The 21,929-nt window shown below is 46.0% G+C and overlaps 1 protein-coding gene across 1 annotated transcript in view; it reads left to right on the forward strand.

The window, feature by feature from the left end:
• The window catches only part of Spen (spen family transcriptional repressor), a 72,673-nt gene that overhangs the window by 44,532 nt on the left and 6,212 nt on the right, over positions 1 to 21,929 (forward strand). The window contains 8 exon segments of the mRNA XM_048350301.1: positions 4,537 to 4,697; positions 5,269 to 5,469; positions 8,353 to 8,504; positions 10,524 to 10,649; positions 11,018 to 11,131; positions 13,355 to 13,468; positions 15,434 to 15,534; positions 17,416 to 21,928. Of these exon segments, the coding sequence (XP_048206258.1) occupies positions 4,537 to 4,697; positions 5,269 to 5,469; positions 8,353 to 8,504; positions 10,524 to 10,649; positions 11,018 to 11,131; positions 13,355 to 13,468; positions 15,434 to 15,534; positions 17,416 to 21,928 (5,482 nt within the window).

The following is a 21,929-nucleotide window of genomic DNA, read 5'->3' on the forward strand; positions in this document are numbered from 1 at the left end:
CTATGTCTACCAGCCTAAAGCCTTTTATCAATGAGGTTATTAGTACTTTTTGTGCCAGTTTTGGGGCTTGGACTCAGGGCCGGTCACTGTCCCTGAGTTGTGTTGCTCAAAGCTACTCTATCACTTGAGCCACTTGGGCTTTTTGGGTGCTTAATTGGAGATAACAGTGTCATGGACTTCCTTGCCCAGGCTGGATTGAAAATACAATTACTAGATCTCAGCCTTCTTAGTAGTGAGGCATGAGCCACCATCACTTGATCAGATTATCCTATGTTCTGTTTGCTTATTGCTAAGATTGTTGGGGGGAGAGTATAGAGTTGCTGGAGATTGAACCAAAGGCCTCGAGTATGCCTTTGATTTAGTGCATACCAGCATTCTATCAATTGAACTATATCTCCAGCTCAAGAATATTTATGTATCCTTGCCAGGTTCTCGTGGCTCACGCCTATAATCCTAGCTTCTTAGAAGGCTGAGATCTGAGGATTGCGGTATGAAGTCAGCCCAGGCAGAAAACGTCTGTGAGATTTTTAGCTCCAACAAACTACTCAGAAAGCCAGAAATAGCACTGTGGCTCAAGTGGTAGAGCAGTAGCCTTGAGTACAAAGTGGTTCAGGGACAGCACCCAGGCCCTGAGTTCAAGCCCTAGGCGCAGCCAAAAATAAATAAATGAATGAATGAATAAATGAAAAGAAAAATCTAAGTAGCCTGAATTTCCTGTCCCCTTGAGGGGGATGGGAGTGGGGATTTGTAATCCCAGTACTTAAAAGGCGGAGGCAGGAGGATCAGAAGTTCAAGGGCAGCCTGAGCCAATATGGAGACATTTCCCCCCTCCCCCCACGCGCACACACAGTTGCTTTCATATTTCTGCTAAGAAAATTTTGATCAATTTTTTCTTAGTTTTCTTTTTTTCCTTAGTTTTCTTAATAGTCATAATTGTAAATTATTATTTTTAGCTGGGCACTGGTAGCTCATGCCTGTGAGCCTAGCTACTCAGGAGGCTGAGATCTTAAATCATAGTTTGAAGCCAGCTGAGGCAGGAAAGTCTCTGACTCTTACCTCTAATTAGCCACCAAAAAGATGGAGTTGGAGTTGTGGCTCAAGTGGTAGAGTGCTAGCTTGAGCCAAAAAGCTCAGGGACAGTTGTCCTGAGTTCAAGCCGCAGGACCAGCATGTGCATGCACGCGCACGCACACACGTATTCTTATAAGCAAATATAAGAAAGAATTCATCTTTGTCCTATGAAATGTATCTAGGAGAGGTATAACTAGGTACATTTTTTTTCTGCTCAAGGCAGGCACTCTTAGCATTTCAGTCACAGCTCTTCTTTATTACTCCTTGATAGGTTTTTTTTTTTTGCCAGTCCTGGGCCTTGGACTCCGGGCCTGAGCACTGTCCCTGGCTTCTTCCCGCTCAAGGCTAGCACTCCGCCACTTGAGCCACAGCGCCGCTTCTGGCCGTTTTTCTGTATATGTGGTGCTGGGGAATTGAACCTAGGGCCTCGTGTATCCGAGGCAGGCACTCTTGCCACTAGGCTATATTCCCAGCCCCTCCTTGATAGGTTTTTATAAGCATGTTCCCGGTTGGTTTCATGGGATCATCTGTGTTGACCTCTACAGTAGCGGGGACTACAGGCAGACCAACTCCATGTGGCACAGATTTAAATTGTGTTCCTTACAATGTCCTTACCATTTAAAACCTACTCTAACTGGACATAGGTGGCTGAATGCCTATAATCCTAGCTACTTTTTTTTTGGGGGGGGGGTGCAGTCCTGGGCCTTGAACTCAGGGCCTGAGCACTGTCCCTGGCTTCTTTTTGCTCAAGGCTAGCTCTCAGCCACTTGAGCCATAGCGCCACTTCTGGCCGTTTTCTATATATGTGGTACTGGGGAATCGAACCCAGGCTTCATGTATACGAGGCAAGCACTCTTGCTGCTAGGCCATATTCCCAACCAGTTCTAGCTTACTTATGAGGCTGAGATCTGAGGATCATGGTTTAAAGCCGGCCTGGGCAGTATTGTCTGTGAGACTTTTTCTTTTGGTCATGGGGCTTGAACAGTATTCCAGCCGGAATACATGTCTATTTGCTTGAATTCATAGCTCCACAGCTCTGTGTGTGTTCTTGTGTGTGTGTTCTCGTGTGTGTGTTCTCGTGTGTGTGTGTGTGTGTGTTCTCGTGTGTGTGTGTTCTCGTGTGAGTTCTGGGGCTTGTACCCAGGGCTGGGTGCTGTCCCTGAGCTTTTGTGCTTGAGCCACTGTTTCACTTCCAGCTTTTTGTTGGTTACTTAGAGTTAACAGTCTCACAGACTTTGCTTCCTAAGCTGGCTTTGAAATGAGCCTTGGATCTTAGCTTCCTGAGTAGCTAGGATTATAGGTATGAGCCACTGGAACCTGACTCTTATCTCAAGTCCTCATTTGTTTGCTGGGTTGAAGATGTAGCTTAGTGGCAGGTCAAGCACTTGCCTGAGATTCTGGTTTAGGTCCTTAGCACCAAAAACAGAAACAAAACAATGTCAGCTTTAATTGTAGTTTTAACTCCTTCCTTTTGGTTCTTACGGACATAGCTTTATTTCCTTACATTTCAAAGTACAGAAAGTGAAAGTTCTGGCAATAACCTCATAAAGTTTCCATCTTTAACATGCTAAGGTTAAATGAATATGTGGGTAAGCTCTTAGTTTTCTAAAAATAGCTTTAGTTTTTATGTAGGAAACCACAGTATATTTATTTTTGAAAAGAAAAAACAGCAACAGAGTTTTGTCTACTAAGGCATAGACTGATTTGTCTGGATGTTTTAGTGGTTGTCTTGGATATGAAATTTGTAGTCTTAGTACAAATGACAAAAACTACCATGAGCCATTTCCTCTAGCTTATGTGGGTAAAATAGATTATCCACGAGAGTTATTTGCTTGAGACATGAGCCTGCCATCCCAGGGAAGAAAGTATGAAACAACATTTCGCAAAGATAGCAGCATCTGCTACTAATCTACTTGAAAAGCTGTAAATAAACTAAAAATTATAGTAGCCTTGTACAGCCAATACTAGAGCAGAGAATTTTATGTTCCTCACAGTTCATAGATATATTAGCATGATAAAAATGTATCCCTCACAGCCAGGCGTCAGTGGTTCATGCCTGTTATCCTAGCTCATCAGGAAGCTGAGCATTATGGCTTGAAGCCTTGGCAGGAAAGTTCCTGAAACTATGATTTTTAATTAACCACCAAGAAACTGGAAGTGGAGTTGTGGCATAGGTGTTAAGAGTATTAGCCTTGACCAAAAAAGCTCTGGGACCGTGCCTAAACCCTGAGATAAAGCCCTAGGATTGGCACACGCATACACACACCTCTCTCTTTCAATTTAATTTGACATTGTAGATAAATAATTTTTTTCTTCCCTTTCAAAGATTTTATTAAGTTGAAGAGAGTCATAACTTTAACTATCACCTCCCACATCATCTGCTGACAAGTCTAACTCTAACAAGACTCAAGTAAATATTATGGTGTGTATGCGTGCGTGCGTGCGTGCGCGTGTGTGTGCGTGCATCCTGGGGCTTGAACTCTGGGTCTGGCTGCTGTTCCTGAGCTTTTTTGCTCAAGGCTAGTAGTCTAGCACTGGCTTTGAACTTCTGTCCTAAGAGCTCAGCTTCTTGAGAAGCTTTAAAAAACAAGAACAACAACAACAAAACAGAAAAACCCAGACATGAGTCACCAGTACACAGTCCTCAAGTAAATTATACTTTTTCATTAGAGCTTCAAAGACTTCTTCTTCTTCTTCTTTTTCTTTTCTTTTCTTTTTTTTTGCCAGTCCTGGGGCTTGGACTCAGGGCCTGAGCACTGTCCCTGGCTTCTTTTTGCTCAAGGCTAGCACTCTGCCACCTGAGCCACAGCGCCACTTCTGGCCGTTTTCTGTATATGTGATGCTGAAGAATCAAACCTAAGGCTTTATCAGCCAAAGAAAGAAAAAGAAACAACACTTGTATTTGGTGACATATGTTAAAAGAATGCGTGTATTTGTGTGCGCACACACTGATTCTGGCCACTCCGCTTACAGCTGTGTTCTATTACTTTAGCCGTGCCTCTTATTCAAGAATGTTAATTTTGCTTTAGCGTTCTCAGGCTAAGGTTTACGGTTGTACTACCTCTGAAGATTAACTAGGATAGATGGGGAGGGAGATGTGAGGCTTTTACAAATCTCAGTCTTAAAAGTTTAGACGGGGGCTGGGGATATAGCCTAGTGGCAAGAGTGCCTGCCTCGGATACACGAGGCCCTAGGTTCGATTCCCCAGCACCACATATACAGAAAACGGCCAGAAGCGGCGCTGTGGCTCAAGTGGCAGAGTGCTAGCCTTGAGCGGGAAGAAGCCAGGGACAGTGCTCAGGCCCTGAGTCCAAGGCCCACGACTGGCAAAAAAAAAAAAAAAAAAAAAAAAGTTTAGACGGGTTAATGACTGCTACTGTTAACTTTAAGAAGTTTCACATGCTACTCATTTTCTGTTCATTTTTACACTCACATTTGTGGGGATATTATTTTTGCTGTGTGCAGCAGTGATTCCAGCAGCAGTTCAAGTGACGACTCTCCAGCTCGATCTGTTCAGTCTGCGGCAGTCCCCGCACCCACTTCCCAATTGCTTTCGTCTCTTGAAAAAGATGAACCTCGTAAAAGTTTTGGGATCAAAGTTCAGAATCTGCCAGTACGCTCTACAGGTATAATTTGATGTGACTATACTCTCTCTTAGTTGCTATTGAGGAGTGAGGTGGACTGGGCAGCTTGGCTTTTATACACTGCAGTAAAAAGTATTCCTTTTGTGTCTCGTTGATATTTAAAATGTGTAAGAACAAACAAGTAATTATTATAAGTAAATAGTTTAATTTCTAGTATGTTAGCCTTGGACTATGTAGAGATTGCATGGTGAATTGAAATTTCATACATAATGTACACAGATACATATACCTACATGCTTGTGGTATGATAGATGACATACAAAGAAAGCATGGCTTACTGGTGGCTGGTGGCTCGTACCTGCAATCCTCGCCACTCTGGAAGCTACCAGCCCAGAGGTAATGTTTTAGCACTAACAGAACTTAGAACAAATACCAGGTTAGCTCTGTGGCTCAACTGGTAGAATGCTAGCCTTGACGAAAAGGGAGCTCAGAGACAGTGCTCAGCCCAGAAGCTCTAGGAATTCCACAAAGCAAACACCAGGCCAGAGATTTAGTTGCTTGTTTATTGAGTTGTAATTACACTGGAAAAACTAACTTGTCTTTGGGAATTTAGATACAAGCCTTAAAGATGGCCTTTTCCATGAATTTAAGAAGTTTGGCAAGGTGACTTCAGTACAGATACATGGAACTTCAGAAGAGAGGTACGGACTTGTATTCTTTCGGCAGCAAGAGGACCAAGAAAAAGCACTGACTGCGTCAAAGGGAAAGCTTTTCTTTGGAATGCAGATTGAAGTAACTGCATGGATAGGGCCAGGTAAGAGACAAGCTGAATTGTAATTACAAATTCATTGTCCGCTTATGAGAGCACAGCATATTTACCCTGAGTGTAGACACTTTGATAGCTCTACTCATTGACATAATTCTAGTGTATTTGTTTTGAAAGAGTAGTATATTTATTGTTTACCTTAATAAAAAACACTGTTGGGTAAAGAGGGTAGTGCCTTTTCTATTTCTATAGTAGAGGAATGCTGACCTTTTTTTTTTTTTTTTTTTTTTTTTGCCAGTCCTGGGCCTTGGACTCAGGGCCTGAGCACTGTCCCTGGCTTCTTCCCGCTCAAGGCTAGCACTCTGCCACTTGAGCCACAGCGCCGCTTCTGGCCGTTTTCTGTATATGTGGTGCTGGGGAATCGAACCTAGGGCCTCGTGTATCCGAGGCAGGCACTCTTGCCACTAGGCTATATCCCCAGCCCAGGAATGCTGACCTTTAAGAGTCAAAGATGGTACTTTAGACCATTGTTGGAAGCAACTTCCTAGAAAGGTTGAAATGATTGATTTAGGAGAATGACAGAATTACCTTGAGTCAGGAAGCCAGGTTACCTGCTAATCTGCGGCGAGGGGTTCATTAGATAGTTTTATTTCCATTATTAACAGCACAAATTGGATCCGTTATTCTAGGTGACAGAACAGAAATATATTTCCAATATAATTGGATCTGTTATTCTAGGTGACACCTGTATTTCTAGGTGGCTTTGAAATATAGTAACAGAAGCTGGACTAAGTCTCATGGGCATGACTCACTGAGAAGTTCAAGGAATATTTTACAAGCTTGAAGCTATAAAACTTAGTGTAAGAAGTCTCGGACATGGTGTCTGGTCAGTGTTTCTCTAGTTTCAGAAAACCCATATTGCTTGTTTAAAAATGGACTCTGAGGGGCTGGGGATATGGCCTAGTGGCAAGAGTGCTTGTCTCATATACATGAGGCCCTGGGTTCAATTCCCCAGCACCACATATGCAGAAAATGGCCAGAAGCGGCGCTGTGGCTCAAGTGGCAGAGTGCTAGCCTTGAGCAAAAAGAAGCCAGGGACAGTGCTCAGGCCCTGAGTCCAAGCCCCAGGACTGGCCAAAAAAAAAAAAAAAAGGACTCTGAGCCTACATGAATTAATGAACTCATAATTTAAAACACCCATTTGAGAGTCTCTGATTTAACGTGACACGTCAGTAAATTAATATAGATATTAAAATTCTAAAGTCACTTTGTGAATCTGATAGAGATTTCTTTGGTGCTAGTTCTGGGGCATGATTGGGGGTCTGGTAATTGCCCCAGAGCTCTTCTGAATTCAAGGCTAGCACTCTACCACTTGAGCTACAGGTCCACTTCTGGCTTTTTTGAGAAGTTTATTGGGCTGGTTTCAAACCCAGGCAGAATTCAGTTCATGAGACTCCTTTTTGCTTGACTCACCACAGCTGTGATTTAAAAAAAAACAAAACAACAACAACACAAAAAACCTAAAGTAGATGGTTTACTGTCTGGACCTGTACCTAGGCAGAAACAGATACCCTTCTCTCAAAAATAACCTGTACAGCTGGGCGTGGGGGACTCATACCTAGCACCCTAGCAACTCAGGAGGCTGAGATCTGTGGGTCATGGTTCAAAGCCAGGTGGGGCAGGAAAGTTTGTGAGACTCTTATCTTCAGTTAACCAGCAAAAAGCTGGAAGTAGAGTTGTTGCTCATGTGATAGACGCTAGCCTTGGGTCAGGGTCACTCAGAAACAGCACTCAGGCTGAGAACCAGCACATACACACATAAAATAACCAGTACAAAAAAGAGTTGGAGGCATGATTCAGTGGTAGAGTTATTCTCTGCTAAGCATGAGGCTCCAAGTTCAAACTCCAGTACTCCAAAGTAAATCAATCAGTCAAAATAAATAAAACGAAATAAGTAAATGTCACCTTCAGGCTGGGATGTGGTTTAAATAAGGCAGAATGCTTTCCTAGGAAAAGAAAAGCCTTGCATTAAAGTTGAACATATTGAGATGTCATTCAGTGTCAAGTTCATTTTCTTTTCTTCAAATTAAAAAAGAAATGGGGCTGGGACTGTGCTTGCCTAGAATGAACGCATAAAGCCCTGTGTTCAGTTCCTCAGTACCATATAAACAGAAAGACCCAGAAGTGGTGCTGTGGCTCATGTGGTAGAACACTATACTAGTCTTGAGCACAGAGAGGCTCAGGGACAGTGCCCAGGCCCTGAGTTCAAGCCCCAGGTCTGTCAAAAAAAGAAAAAAAAGCATTTATTAGTTGTATAAAGGGAGCTTCATTGTGACATTTACATACGTACACATATACATTCGTACAATATGGAACATGGTCATTAAACGCAGGACTCATGCTTGTGGCAAGTTTGCTACCATTTGAGCCACTTCCTCAGGCCCTCAAGTCCATTTTTTTTATGGTAAAGGATATTTTTCAGTTAATAAGGAAGCCACTCTTCCAAAGGTGGTTTACAGTCTTCAGTTTGTGGAAGTGTTTGTTAAATCCCATTATTTCAGAGGTTATGTTTTTCTACTCTTTCCCCAAAGAATGAGTAAAATCTAACTTAGAGCTCTCTCTCTCTCTCGCTCTCTCTCTCTCGCTCTCTCTCTCTCTCTCTCTCTCCAAGTTAGTGCTCTCATTCTCTCTTTCCTCTCCCCCCTCTGTCTCTCCTATCTCCCCCTTTCTCTTCTCTTTCTCTCTCATCTAGATAAGGTCTTGCTGTGTAGCCTAGGCTGACCTTTAGAATTCATAGTCCTTCTGCCTCAGCCTCTTGGGTACATACCATCATACCTGGTGTGAAATTGAGTTTGTCAACAGATTTTACAGATAATGTAAGTATACCTTGCAGCTCCATTCTCTGTTTATTCTTTCCCATGCCGCTTGCAGAAACAGAAAGTGAAAATGAATTTCGCCCTTTGGATGAAAGGATAGATGAGTTTCACCCCAAAGCAACAAGAACTTTGTTCATTGGCAACCTTGAGAAAACCACTACTTACCATGACCTTCGCAACATCTTCCAGCGCTTTGGAGAAATTGTGGTATGTTGCTCTGATAACAGTATTCTGGATCTTTTTCAAGGAATATAAAGCATAGGAAAGACATTTATTGCTGTAATCTCTCCCTCTCTCCCTCTCTCCCTCTTTCCCTCCTTCCCTCCCTCCCTCCCGAGGACTGAACCTGACCCTGAGTGAAAAAAGCTAAGGGATAGTGCCCAGTTCTTGAGTTGAAGCCCTAGGATGTACGTGTGTGTACACACACACGGTTCTTAGATAGTCATGTAAGTTTTCTGTTTGAGGACCATTATTTTATCATGTTGAGAATTGCTGTTAACTGTTAGTATTTTATTTATGTTTTGAGACTGGGGTTTGTGTTAATTAGGTAGGTCTCAAAACTCCTAGGCTCAAGTGATCGTATCTTTCTGAAACGCTGGGCCCTACAAGTGGGTGGGTGACATTGCAGCTGGCAAGGAATTTGAAATGCATTTTAAATGACAAATGCTAGGAAAAATAGTCTGTTGGTTATGGCCCACAGATGATGGTAAAGCTAGAAGAACAGTATTCTTCACCATTATCGCGCATGCATGCGCGTGCGCGTGTATATGTATGCATGTGCGCGTGCGCGCACTTGAATTTCAGGGCTTGCATGATGTCCCTTGAGTTTCTCTTTTTTTTTTCTTTTCTTTTCTTTTCTTTCCTCCCCTTCCCCTTCCCCTTCCCCTTCCCCTTCCCCTTCCCCTTCCCCTTCCCCTTCCCCTTCCCCTTCCCCTTCCCCCTTCCCCTTCCCCCTTCCCCTTCCCCCTTTCCCCCTTCCCCTTCCCCTTCCCCCTTCCCCCTTCCCCCTTCCCCCTTCCCCCTTCCCCCTTCCCCTTCCCCTTTCCATTCTCTCTCTCTCTCTTTTTTTTTTTGGTTGGTTGGTCATGGGGCTTGAACTCAGGGCCTGGGTGCTGTCCCTGAGCTCTTTTGTTCAAGGTTAGTGCACTACCACAGCTCAATTTCCAATTTTTGAGTGGTTAATTGGAGATAAGAGTCTCACAGACTTTCCTGCATGGGCTGGCTTTGAACCATGATCCTTAGATCTCAGCCCTCTCAGTAGCTAGAATTACAGGTATGAATCACCTGCACCTGGCTGAGATTTCATGTTTTAACTAAACCACTTTTTGAAAATGCATTTTTTAATTTTTTTATTGCTAATGTTTTTCTCAGTAAATCTTGAAAGGTCTTAATTCTTAAAAGGATGTGTGTGTGTGTGTGCGCGCGCGCATGTGCGTGTGTGCGTGCGCGCGCGCGCGTGCCTGTCCTGGGGCTTGAACTCAAGGCCTGGGCACTATCCATGAGTTTCTTTTTGCTCAAGGCTAGCACTCTACCTCTTGAGCCCCAGCTCCAGGTTAGTGCTCTTCCACAGGTTGACTTCCAGCTTTTTTGGAAGATTGTTGGAGATAAGATTCTCACAGACTTTCTTGTCTGCGTTGGATTCGAACCATGATTCTCAGATCTCGGCCTCCTGAGTAGCTAGGATTACAGGAGTAAGCCATTGGCACCCGGCCCCTAGTAAAGGTTTCTGAAGGGAATTGTTGGGATTATTACTAATTGACTGTCTTTCTTTCTTTCTTTTTTTTTTTTTTTGCCAGTCCTGGACCTTGGACTCAGGGCCTGAGCACTGTCCCTGGCTTCCTTTTGCTCAAGGCTAGCACTCTGCCACTTGAGCCATAGCGCCACTTCTGGCCGTTTTCTATATATGTGGTGCTGGGGAATTGAACCCAGGGCTTTATGTATAGGAGGCAAGCACTCTTGCCACTAGGCCATATCCCCAGCCCTGACTGTCTTTCTTAATTACCATAAATTCTCTGTAATTTTGATATTATGAATGTAAGTTTTAATTTTGAGCTGTAGTGCAGTTGCTTTTCTGCAAGAAGCTTTGGGATGGGTTTCATGGTTTGTGAACTAGATGAGTGTAGAAAACATAACTTTTTGGAGAAATGAGTACTCTGTACAGACCTGGCTTATTCTGATTTTTTCTTATTAGCATATTACTAAGTAGTATTGATGGGCTTTTTTAAGGATATTGATATTAAGAAAGTAAATGGAGTTCCTCAGTATGCGTTCCTGCAGTACTGTGATATCGCCAGTGTTTGCAAAGCTATTAAGAAGATGGATGGAGAATACCTTGGAAATAATCGCCTCAAGGTAAATGTATTTATATTGTGCTGTTGGGATTTGTTTTGTTTTTAAGATTTGGAGATTTTGTGCCTTATCTGAATTTTCAAGGGTTAATAGTTTTAGATAACCACTGCATTCTCATCCCATGTGACTAGTGCTACCCATACATAGTTAGCCAGGCAGGTGGCACTCCTGTTTCATTTTATTTGGGTGGTTTTCACTTAGGATGTTGATTTGGGGAGTTAAGGGTGTGGCTCAGTAGTACTGAGGGCTGATTAGCATGTGTGTGAAGGTCTGGGTTCTCTCTCTCACACACATATACACACTGGTAATTGATAAGATAGTTGAACAGTAATTTTAAGTCTACTAATAGAAATTTCTCTTTTTATATTCAGCTGGGTTTTGGAAAGAGCATGCCTACAAACTGCGTATGGCTAGATGGGCTTTCTTCAAATGTGTCAGATCAGTATTTAACACGACATTTCTGCCGATATGGACCTGTGGTGAAGGTAGGTGGGTGTGGTTGTCATGTGGCCCTTTCTTGCTCCAACTCCCTTGGTGTTCTCTCCTTTCAGTCCCAGTTTCTAGAGCTGCCTTTTTTCCTTGTGTTTAGTACCTTGTATCTTAAAGCCTTTGTGTTTTGTCTGTGCAGGCATTTATATCTGTAACTGAGGATTTGGAAAAGTATTTGCAAGGGCTGGGTGATATATCAGTGATAGAGTGTGTGCCTTGCATGTGCAAAACCTTAGGTTCAGTCCCCAGCACTGCGGAAAGGAAACGGGGCGCAGGGAGAAACACTTATTATGAACTAGCTAAGACTTTGGGGGATTTTTTTTTTTTTTTTGGCCAGTCCTGTGGCTTAAATTCAGGGCCTGAGCACTGTCCCTGAGCTTCTTTTTGCTCAAGGCTAGCACTCTACCACTTGAACCACAGCACTTTTCTATATATGTGGTGCTGAGAATCGAATCCAGGGCTTCATGTATTCAAGGCAAGCACTCTATCACTAGGCCATATTCCTCACCCTTGAAAATTGTGAAATTACTCCAAAGTTAAATAAAATGTTTCTTTAGAGTTCTCCCCCTTGCCCCCTGGTGCCCATAACTAGGGCTTGAACTCAGGAACTAGATGGTATCCTTGACCTTTTTTTGTTCAAGGCTAGTGTGTAGCCTTAGCTCCACATTTGGTATTTCAATAGTTAAATGGAGATATGATTCTCATGGACTCAACTGGCCTGAGCTGGCTTTGAACTGTAGTCCTCAGATCTCAGCTTCCTAAGTCACTAGGATTACAGTCGGGAGCCACTGGACATTTTTTTTGTTTTGTTTTGTTTTGCCAGTCCTGGGCCTTGGACTCAGGGCCTGAGCACTGTCCCTGGCTTCTTTTTGCTCAAGGCTAGCACTCTGCCACTTGAGCCGCAGCGCCACTTCTGGCCATTTTCTGTATATGTGGTGCTGGGGAATCGAACCGAGGGCTTCATGTATACGAGGCAAGCACTCTTGCCACTAGGCCATATCCCCAGCCCCACCACTGGATATTTGGCTTTCACCATTTTTCTTTCTGGGGACATGGGGCTTGAGCTCAGGATCTGAACTCTGTCCCTGAGGCTCTTTTGCTCAAGACTAGTGCTCTACCACTTCAAGCTACAGTGTGACTTTTAGCTTTTGAGTGATTAATTGGAGATAAGAGTGTCACAGGGACTTTTCTGCTTGGGCTGGCTTTGAACTGCTATCCTCAGATCTCAGCCTCTTGAGTAGCTAGCTAGGATTACTGATGTGAGCCACTGGCGTCCAGCTCATCCTTTTTTTTTTTTTTTTTGCCAGTCCTTGGGCTTGAACTCAGGGCCTGAGCTGTCCCTGGCTTCTTTTTGTTCAAAGCTAGCAGCACTCTATCACTTGAGCCACAGTGCCACTTCTGGCCTTTTCTGTTTATGTGGTGCTGAGGAATCGAACCCAGGGCTTCATACATGCTAGGCAAGCACTCTACTGCTAAGCCACATTCCCAGCCCTCCTCCTTTCTTTTTGAGGCAGGATCTTGCTATATATTTAATGAGGTTGGCTGGCCCATAACTAAGTTCTGGGAATTTGTAAGCCTCCCAAGTGGTGAGATTAAAGGCATGAGCTACGGTGGCTTTTTTTTTCTTTTTGAGTAAAAATTAGAAAACAGCCCAGTGGTAGTGGCATGCACATGCCTGTAATCCTAGCTACTTAGGAGACTGAGATCTGAAGATCCCAGTTCCAAGTCAATCTAGGAATACAGATCTGGGAGTCTGTTATCTCCAGTTATATAACCAGCAACTAGAAATGGAGACTTAAGTCAAATGTGTCTCAAGTGGTTGAGTGCAGCCTTGAGACAAAAAAGCTAGCAAGAAAGAGTTCAAGGCCCTGAGTTCAAGCCCCAGTGTAGGCACATACAAAATTATAAAAAAAAATCAATTTACTTAAATACAGTACAGTAGTAGTCAGTCAATATGGAAATCAAAGTAAAATACAGAAACAAAATAGAGGTATAACATACCTCAAGTCACAATATTTATGATTTGAAGTGAGCCCTTAACATTGTATTGTGTGTTTATTACATTGTGTTTCATCAGGAGAAGCCTGAAAACATGTTTAAGACAAAATGTACATCATGATTTTTCCTGGCAGCATTCTTGGGATTTAGGGTATCATTGGGACTGACACTAAGTCCAGCGGATGAGGATCTTCACTGGTTTTTTGTTGTTTTTTTTACAGGTGGTATTTGACCGCTTAAAAGGCATGGCCCTGGTTCTGTACAATGAGATTGAATATGCACAAGCAGCTGTAAAAGAGACCAAGGGGAGGAAAATCGGTGGGAATAAAATTAAGGTGTGCAGAATGAGTTTAGATGCAAAACAAAATTATATTAAAATCTCATTCTATGAATAACTGGTATTTGGGCTGGGATGTAGCTCCAGTGGCTAAGCGCTTGCCTAGCAAGTGCAATGTCCTGGGATTGATTCCCAGTACCAAAAAAGAATAGACAACAACAACAAAAAACTATACAGTTAAAAAAAAGACCCAAACAAAAAAAAACCCTGGCATTTGTAGGTGGCCAGCAAAGAGTGATTTACAGAATGTGATTTATATTCCCTTGGCTTTAGAGGGATACTGAGATTTTTATGCTTGACTGTTTGTGGGCACAGCTACTTTTCATAATGTTATCTCATTCAGACAAGCCTCTTCTCATTTCCTTGGATCCCTGAGTCAGTGCAAGCCCACTTATCAGTCTCTGAGTATCTGCACACCAGGGGTATGGAGTCAGTAGTCAGATTTTTGAAGGACCTGTCTTCTCTCCTCCTCAAGAGTAGGTAGCCATGATAAGCACTATCTGCTTATTTTGTTTTGCTTAAACGCTTGATATTTAAGATTTGAGGGAATTATACTCAATTAATTGATGATTAGATTGAAATAAAAAATGTTAGCTAATAGGTACTATAGCCTTCAGTGACTTTGAGGTCTGCCTGTGTGAATAAAGTTGAAATGTTCTTCCATTTTCTCTTGTAAATTGTTCTAGCAATTTTATGTACAATACACATCACTGTATTTAATTGATGCAATTATTTAATTGCCTACTAAGAATCCTGATGTATTTGTTTGTTTTTCCATTTTACTTTTCTCTTCTTTTTCTGTACTTGAACTCAGGATTATGTCCCTAAGCTTTTTTATTTTTATCCCCTGCCCCCCACCAAGGCTAATACCCCACCACTTGAGTGACAGCTCCATTTCTGGCTTTTTGCTAGTTGATTGGAGATAAGCGTCTCACAGACTTTCTTGCCTAGCTGGCTTTGAACCTCCACCTTCAGATCTCAGTCTTCTTAGTAGCTAAGATTACAGGTGTCAGTCACCATTGCTCAGCAGATCTTTTTTGTTGTTGTTCTTAAGCAGTATTGGGGTTTGAACTCAGGACCTGGAGCTTGTGATTGTGAGGCTGGTTTTCTACCACCTGAGCCCACACCCTGTACCCCTTCTGTTTTTTTGTTATTACTATTTATTGTTGTTGTTGTTATTTCTTTTTTTTTTTTTTTTTTTTTTTGGCCAGTCCCGGGCCTTGGACTCAGGGCCTGAGCACTGTCCCTGGCTTCTTCCTGCTCAAGGCTCTGCCACTTGAGCCACAGCGCCCCTTCTGGCCGTTTTCTGTATATGTGGTGCTGGGGAATCGAACCTAGGGCCTCGTGTATCCGAGGCAGGCACTCTTGCCACTAGGCTATATCCCCAGCCCCGTTGTTATTTCTTTTTGAGAAATGATTTTTTTTTTTTAAAAGAAAAAGGCCTGCACCAGTTGCTCAAGCCTATAATCCTAGCACTCAGAAGGCTAAGATCTGAAGATTGCAGTTTGAAACCATTGCAGTCAGGAAAGTCTGTGAGACTCTTATCTCTAACAAACTAATTGAGCCATGGCTGAAGTGGTAGAGCAGTAGATGAGCAAAAAAGCGCAGGGGACAGTACCCAGATCCTGAGTTCAAGCCCAGGACCAGCACACAAATACAAAAGGCCAGCTTGGCCTTGAACTTGTTGTTCTCCTACTCCAGCCTCCAGAAAGCTGAGGTTGTCTGGCCTTTCTAATCTTTGGATGATACTCTTAAATTACATTTGTCAGGATTTCTGTACAATTAAACATTTCAAGTTAACAAAATTTAGGTTCTGTTAGTGAGGACAGTTTCATTTGAAGTAGATTGCTGTTTTCTGAGTGTCCAAAAGGGATATAGTGTGAAAAAATGTTCAAGTTTGATAACACTTTTTCATAAATCTGAAATTTAGATTACCTGTTTTTGTTTTTTTTTGTTTTTTGAGGTGGATTTTGCAAATCGGGAAAGTCAGCTGGCATTTTATCACTGCATGGAGAAATCAGGCCAAGATATCAGAGACTTTTATGAAATGTTAACAGAAAGAAGGTATTGTTAATTAAGTGTGTACTAATTGGTTTCTAGTACTGGCGATCAAACCTGGTACCTTGTGCATACAAGACTAGCTAGCACTGTACCTTTGAGCTATATACATCCTTAACCCAAGAAGATACAAATTTTAAATTTATCTATAGCTTGATTTTAATATAACATAAAATTTAAATGAAATTTTATTTTATTTTTCACTCTGTATTTTCACCTTCAAAAACTTTTTAGTGGGCTGGGAATATGGCTTAGAGGTAGAGTGCTTGCCTTGCATGCATGAAGGAAGCCCTGGGTTCGATTCCTCAGCACTACATGAACAGAAAAAGCCAGAAGTGGCACTGTGGCTCAAGTGGTAAAGTGTTAGCCTTGAGCAAAAAGAAGCCAGGATAGTGCTCAGGCCCTGAGTCCAAGCCCCAGGACTGGCAAAAAAAAAACCCAGAAACAAAAACAAAACCTTTTTAGCATGTCATATGGAAACACAGGTTTAATTTTGTGAATGTAGTTTTTATGTGGCCTACGAGCATGTTAAGATACTCTGTTTTGATTTCTCACTGAATTCTCCTATAGCTTTGAGTTAGTATTTTGTCAGAGTTCGGTTCTATTAATTCCCAGGACAATTCATTCTCCTCTACGTTTTAAAATATATGATTATTCACTATTTGAACTGCTCAGGGCCTTACATATGCAGTGCACACCACTTCCAGAATTGCTCTGGGTTTTATGTTTGTGGTACTGACCCCATCCAGAACTGTTCAGGGCCATACATAGGCAATACTGACTGCATTCAGGCTTCACCCGATGTCATTAGCTTATGCCATAATTCTAGCTACTTAGGAAGTTGAAACCCAGAGAAATGATGTTTGAAGCCAGCTTGGGTAGACTACTTGGAGATTCTATCTCTAAGCAGCAAAATGCTGGGTTGGAGACATGGCTCAGCTGGCAGAGCACCAGCAATGCTCTAAGCAATCATAAGGCATTGAATTCAAGCTTTAGAATCAGAGCGAGAGAGAGAGAGAGAGAGAGAGAGAGAGAGAGAGAGAGAAATAAACCAACCTATGTCTTATAAAAGTTTGACTGTGGTATGCTAGGGGGTAATACTTTTTTTATATTGCTACTTGAAATGCACTCATTTTGTGATGATTTGTCTCTGGCTTTATTTTTTTGGTTCTTTTATTTATCCCTGTCCAGTGACCTTTAGCTCCTAATATAGGAAGCCAGGAGGGTGTTGGTTAAGACAGTGCCACTACAGGGGCTTGAACTCAAGGCCTGGGCACGGTCCCTTAGCTTTCTTGCTCAAGGCTGGAGCTCTGTACTTGAGCCACAGATCCCACTTCTGGCTTTTTGCTTGTTAATGGTGGATAAGGAGTGTTGTGGAGTTTTCTGCCCTGGCTAGTTTTGAATTGTGGTCACACATCTCAGTCTCCTGAGTAGCTAGGATTACAGGTATGAACCACTGTCACTCAGCTTTCAATTTGTTGATATTTAATTAAATTTTTTTTTTTGCCAGTCCTGGGGCTTGAACTCAGGGCCTTAGCACTGTCCCTGGCTTCCTTTTGCTCAAGGCTAGCGCTCTACCATGTGAGCCACAGCACCACATCCGGCCTTTTCTGTTTATGTGTTACTGAGGAATCAAACCCAGAGCTTCATGCATGCTGGGCAAGCACTCTACCACTAAGCCATATTCCCAGCCCCCTGTTGAAATTTAATTAAAAAAAAATAGATTAGCTGAAGTTTAAGTGCTCAGAGCTACATGGGACTAGGAGCTCTGTTGGAGAGCTGGTACAGTTTAACAAGTGATTAAATGATGCCGGAGTTGAAGACGTAAGGCTCTCTGATCTCACACATACCACCTAACGCCTAGGTGTATCTATCTGTCTTTGGCAGAGAGGAACGAAGGGGATCCTATGACTATAACCAGGATCGGACGTATTACGAGAGTATTCGGACTCCAGGCACCTATCCCGAGGAATCCCGGAGGGACTACCCGGCTCGAGGAAGGGAATTTTATTCAGAGTGGGAAACATACCAAGGAGACTACTATGAGTCCCGCTACTATGATGATCCTCGAGAATACAGGGATTACAGAAGTGACCCCTATGAACAGGACATTCGGGAATACAGTTACAGGCAAAGAGAACGGGAGAGAGAACGGGAAAGATTTGACTCTGAGCGGGACCGAGACCATGAACGGAGGCCTATTGAACGAAGTCAGAGTCCTGTGCACTTGCGACATCCACAGAGTCCTGGAGTGTCACCTTCGCAGTCAGAGCGGCTGCCGAGTGACTCGGAGAGGAGGCTGTATAGCCGGTCCTCAGAGCGGAGTGGCAGCTGCAGCTCGCTCTCCCCACCACGGTACGAGAAGGTGGACAAGTCTCGTTTGGAGCGCTATACAAAAAATGAAAAGATAGATAAAGAACGAATTTTTGATCCTGAGAGAATGGAAAGAGAGAGACGCTTAACACGGAAGGAGAAAATGGAAAAGGACAAACCTGACAAACAGAGACGAAAAGGAAAGGTTCATTCCCCTAGTTCTCAGTCTTCAGAAACTGACCAGGAGAATGAGCGTGAACCGAGCCCTGAGAAGTCAAGGAGTTCCGGTAAACTGAGCAGAGAGAAGATGGACAAGGAAGGAATGGGGAAGAACCGCCTGGAACTCATGCCTTGTGTGGTTTTGACTCGAGTGAAGGAGAAAGAGGGGAAGGTCATTGACCACACTCCACTGGAAAAGCTGAAAGCCAGGCTTGATAACGACGCTGCCAAGACTTCTGTCCTGGACCAGAAAGTCCAGGCTTCCCAGATGGAGCCTGCAAAACCGGACTCCAAAGTGGAGCCTGCTAGAGGAAAAGTGGCCCGGGAGAAGGTGCTCAGCCACGGGGAGGTCGCAGACAAGGAGGGCAGGCCTAAGCCCCGGAAGCCCCTCAGGCCAGAGCAGGTCCCCGAGGGCCTGAGTGCAGTGGACCTGGAGAAGCTGGAAGCCAGGAAAAGACGATTCGCAGACGCCAGTGTGAAAGCAGAAAGGCAAAAACCAGACGTGAAGAAAAGTAGTCCTGAGACGGAAGATGCCCGTGTGCTCCTAAAGAAGCAGTCTGAGCCGTCATCAAGGGATGTCATCCTGCTGCGGGAGGGGGAGTCTGAAAGGAAGCCTGGGCGAAAAGAAATTCTTAAAAGAGAATCTAAGAAAATCAAACTGGACAGACTTAATACTGCTCCCAGCCCCAAAGACTGTCAGGAGCTGGCTAGTGTCTCTGCTGGGCCTGGCTCAAGGCCCAGCTCAGACCTGCAAGCAAGACTGGGAGAACCAGGAGGTGAATCTGTGGAAAATCAAGAATCTCAGTCAAAAAAACTCACCCCTTCCAAACCACAGTTCAAACAGCTACAGCTCTCTGACGATCAGGGACTGGAAAGAGAGGATAGCAGGAAAAACTGTTGCAGTGCTCGTGAAGAAACATCTGAACGCAAACCAGGCCAAGAGAAACCACATGTGGTAAATACTGAAGAGAAAATTGGCATTGACATTGATCACACACAGAGTTACCGCAAACAAATGGAACAGAGTCGTAGAAAACAGCAGATGGAAATGGAGATGGCCAAGTCTGAAAAGTTCGGCAGTCCCAAAAAAGACATCGATGAGTACGAAAAACGCAGCCTTGTCCATGAGGTGGGCAAACCCCCTCAGGACGTCACCGATGACTCACCCCCCAGCAAAAAGAAAAGGATGGACCATGTTGATTTTGATATCTGCACCAAAAGAGAGAGGAATTACAGAAGTTCACGCCAAGTCAGTGAGGATTCTGAAAGGACTGGCTGTTCTCCCAGTATCCGCCACAGCTCCTTCCAGGACGACGACGACCCCCTGGGCTCTCCTCGGCCAACAGCCGTAAAAGGGTCTCCCAAAGTGGATGAAAAAGGTCTCCCTTACTCCTGTGTAACAGTGAGGGAAGAGTCCTTAAAATTTAATCCCTATGATTCCAGCCGGAGAGAACAGATGGCAGACATGGCCAGAATAAAGCTGTCTGTCTTGAATTCTGAAGATGAGCTAAATCGTTGGGACTCTCAAATAAAACCAGATGCCAGCAGATTTGATGTGAGCTTCCCAAACAGCATCATCAAGAGAGACAGTCTGCGAAAGAGATGTGTGCGCGATCTGGAGCCGGGGGAGGTGCCTTCTGATTCCGATGAAGATGGCGAACACAAGTCCCACTCGCCCCGGGCTTCTGCAGTGTATGAGAATTCCCGGTTGTCTTTTTTATTGAGAGACCGAGAAGACAAATCACGTGACCGGGATGAGAGACTTACTGGTTCTCTAGAAAGGAACAAGTTTTATTCTTTTGCACTGGATAAGACAATCACGCCAGACACGAAAGCTTTGCTCGAACGAGCTAAATCTCTCTCTTCATCCCGAGAAGAAAACTGGTCTTTTCTTGACTGGGACTCCCGATTTGCTAATTTTCGAAACAACAAAGATAAAGAAAAAGTTGACTCTGCTCCGAGGCCCATCCCATCCTGGTACATGAAAAAGAAGAAGATCAGGACTGACTCAGAAGGGAAAATGGACGATAAAAAAGATGATCATAAGGAAGAGGAGCAGGAAAGACAAGAACTGTTTGCCTCTCGTTTTTTACACAGCTCCATCTTTGAGCAGGATTCCAAGCGGCTGCAGCATCTGGAGAGGAAGGACGAGGAGGCCGACCTCCCTCCCGGGAGGCCGTACGGGCGGCAGGTGTCCGACGGACCGCACACCGCCAGCGAGGCCGTCCAAGAGCCGGTTGTTCTCTTCCACAGCAGATTCATGGAGCTCACCAGGATGCAACAGAAAGAAAAAGAAAAAGACCAAAAACCCAAAGAGGCTGAGAAGCAGGACGAGGCGGAGACCCATCCCAAGACCCCCGAGCCCGCTGTGGAGAGCAGAGAGCCGGAGCTGAAACCGCCGCCGCCCGCCAGGCTTCCCGCCGCAGCCCCCGCCGCAACTCCAGAAACAGCCCCGGCCGTGCCGGAGAAGCCCGCCGAGCGGGGAGCCGACGCCCCTCCCGCGCCCCCGGAAGAGCAGCCCGCGGAGCCGGCCGCCGTCCTCGAAGAGGCAAAGCCGGGAGCCGAGCTGGCGCCTGTTTCTGGGGAACCGCTGGAACAAGTAGACGCGGCCCCGCGAGCAGACGGTGGCCACCAGGCTCCCGTGGCCGCCCTCCTCGTGGAAGATGGCTCGCCCGTGGACCCCCCGCCCTGCGTGGACTCGCAGCCCCCGCCGCCCGCGCCCTCGCTCTCCCAGCCCGAGGGCAGCGTGGATCCCGAGCCCGAGGGCCCCCAGCCGCCCCCCAGACCGGGGCCCAGGGCCGAGGACGCCGAGGAGCCCAGAGCGGAGAGGCCGGCCGCGGCCGGGAGCGCGGACCCCGGGGCCGGTCAGAGGGCCGAAGGGGCCCCCGAGGCCCAGCCCCAGGCCCCGGAGGACGCGGGGGCGGATCCGCCCGCCTCCACGAGAGACCGGAGGCCGAGCAAGAGCAAGCGCGCCAGGACGCCCGCGGAGAAGCCGGTCACCCGGAAGAGCGAGCGCATCGACCGCGAGAAGCTGAAGCGCTCCACCTCCCCCCGGGGAGAGGCGCAGAAGCTTCTGGAACTGAAGATGGAGGCAGAGAAGATCACGAGGACTTCTTCCAAAAACTCCGCCGGGGACTCGGAGCCCCCCGAGCCGAGCCTGCCGGTCGGCCGCACGCGGCGCCGCAATGTCAGGAGCGTGTACGCCACCACCAGCGACCCCGACGGCCGCTCGCCGGCCAAGGAGCCCGCGGAGCCGCTGCGCGTGACCCGGAAGAGGCTGGAGCGCGAGCTGCAGGAGGCCGCCGCGGCCCCCGCCGCCCCCCGGAGGGGCCGGCCCCCCAAAACACGCCGGCGGGCCGAAGAGGACGAGGGCGCCGAGCCCAAGGAGCCCGCGGAGCCGCCCAGGCCCGCCGAGGGGTGGCGGTCCCCGCGGGCCCAGAAAGCCGCCGCCGGCCATCCGGGGAAGAGGGGGAAAGCGGAGCCCAAGGTGGAGGCCGAGCGGGCGGACGCCGCGGCCAAGGAGGGCGGCGCGCGGGCCAGGGGCGACCGCGAGGAGGCGGGCGGGGACCCCAAGCGCGAGCGGAGGGACGCGCCCCCCGGCAGACACGCGCCCGACGTGGAGGCCGCGGAGAAGAGGCCGGCCCCCGAAAAAAACGCCAAGTCCAAGCGGGGCCGCTCCCGCACCGCGCGCGGCGCCGCCGACAGGGCGGCGCTCCTGAGGAGCGTGGCCGCGGGCCTCGCGGGGCGGCCGGGCCCGGCCGGGGACAGGGAGGCCGCCATCGTGGCCGTCTCCCCCGAGAAAAGCGAGAGCCCCCAGAAGGAGAGTCGGTGCCCGCCCCAGTCGAGAGCCACGCCCGCGGACCCGGACC

This window comes from Perognathus longimembris, chromosome 7 (genome assembly GCF_023159225.1).
Source record: "Perognathus longimembris pacificus isolate PPM17 chromosome 7, ASM2315922v1, whole genome shotgun sequence".
NCBI classification, from domain to species: Eukaryota; Metazoa; Chordata; class Mammalia; order Rodentia; family Heteromyidae; genus Perognathus; species Perognathus longimembris.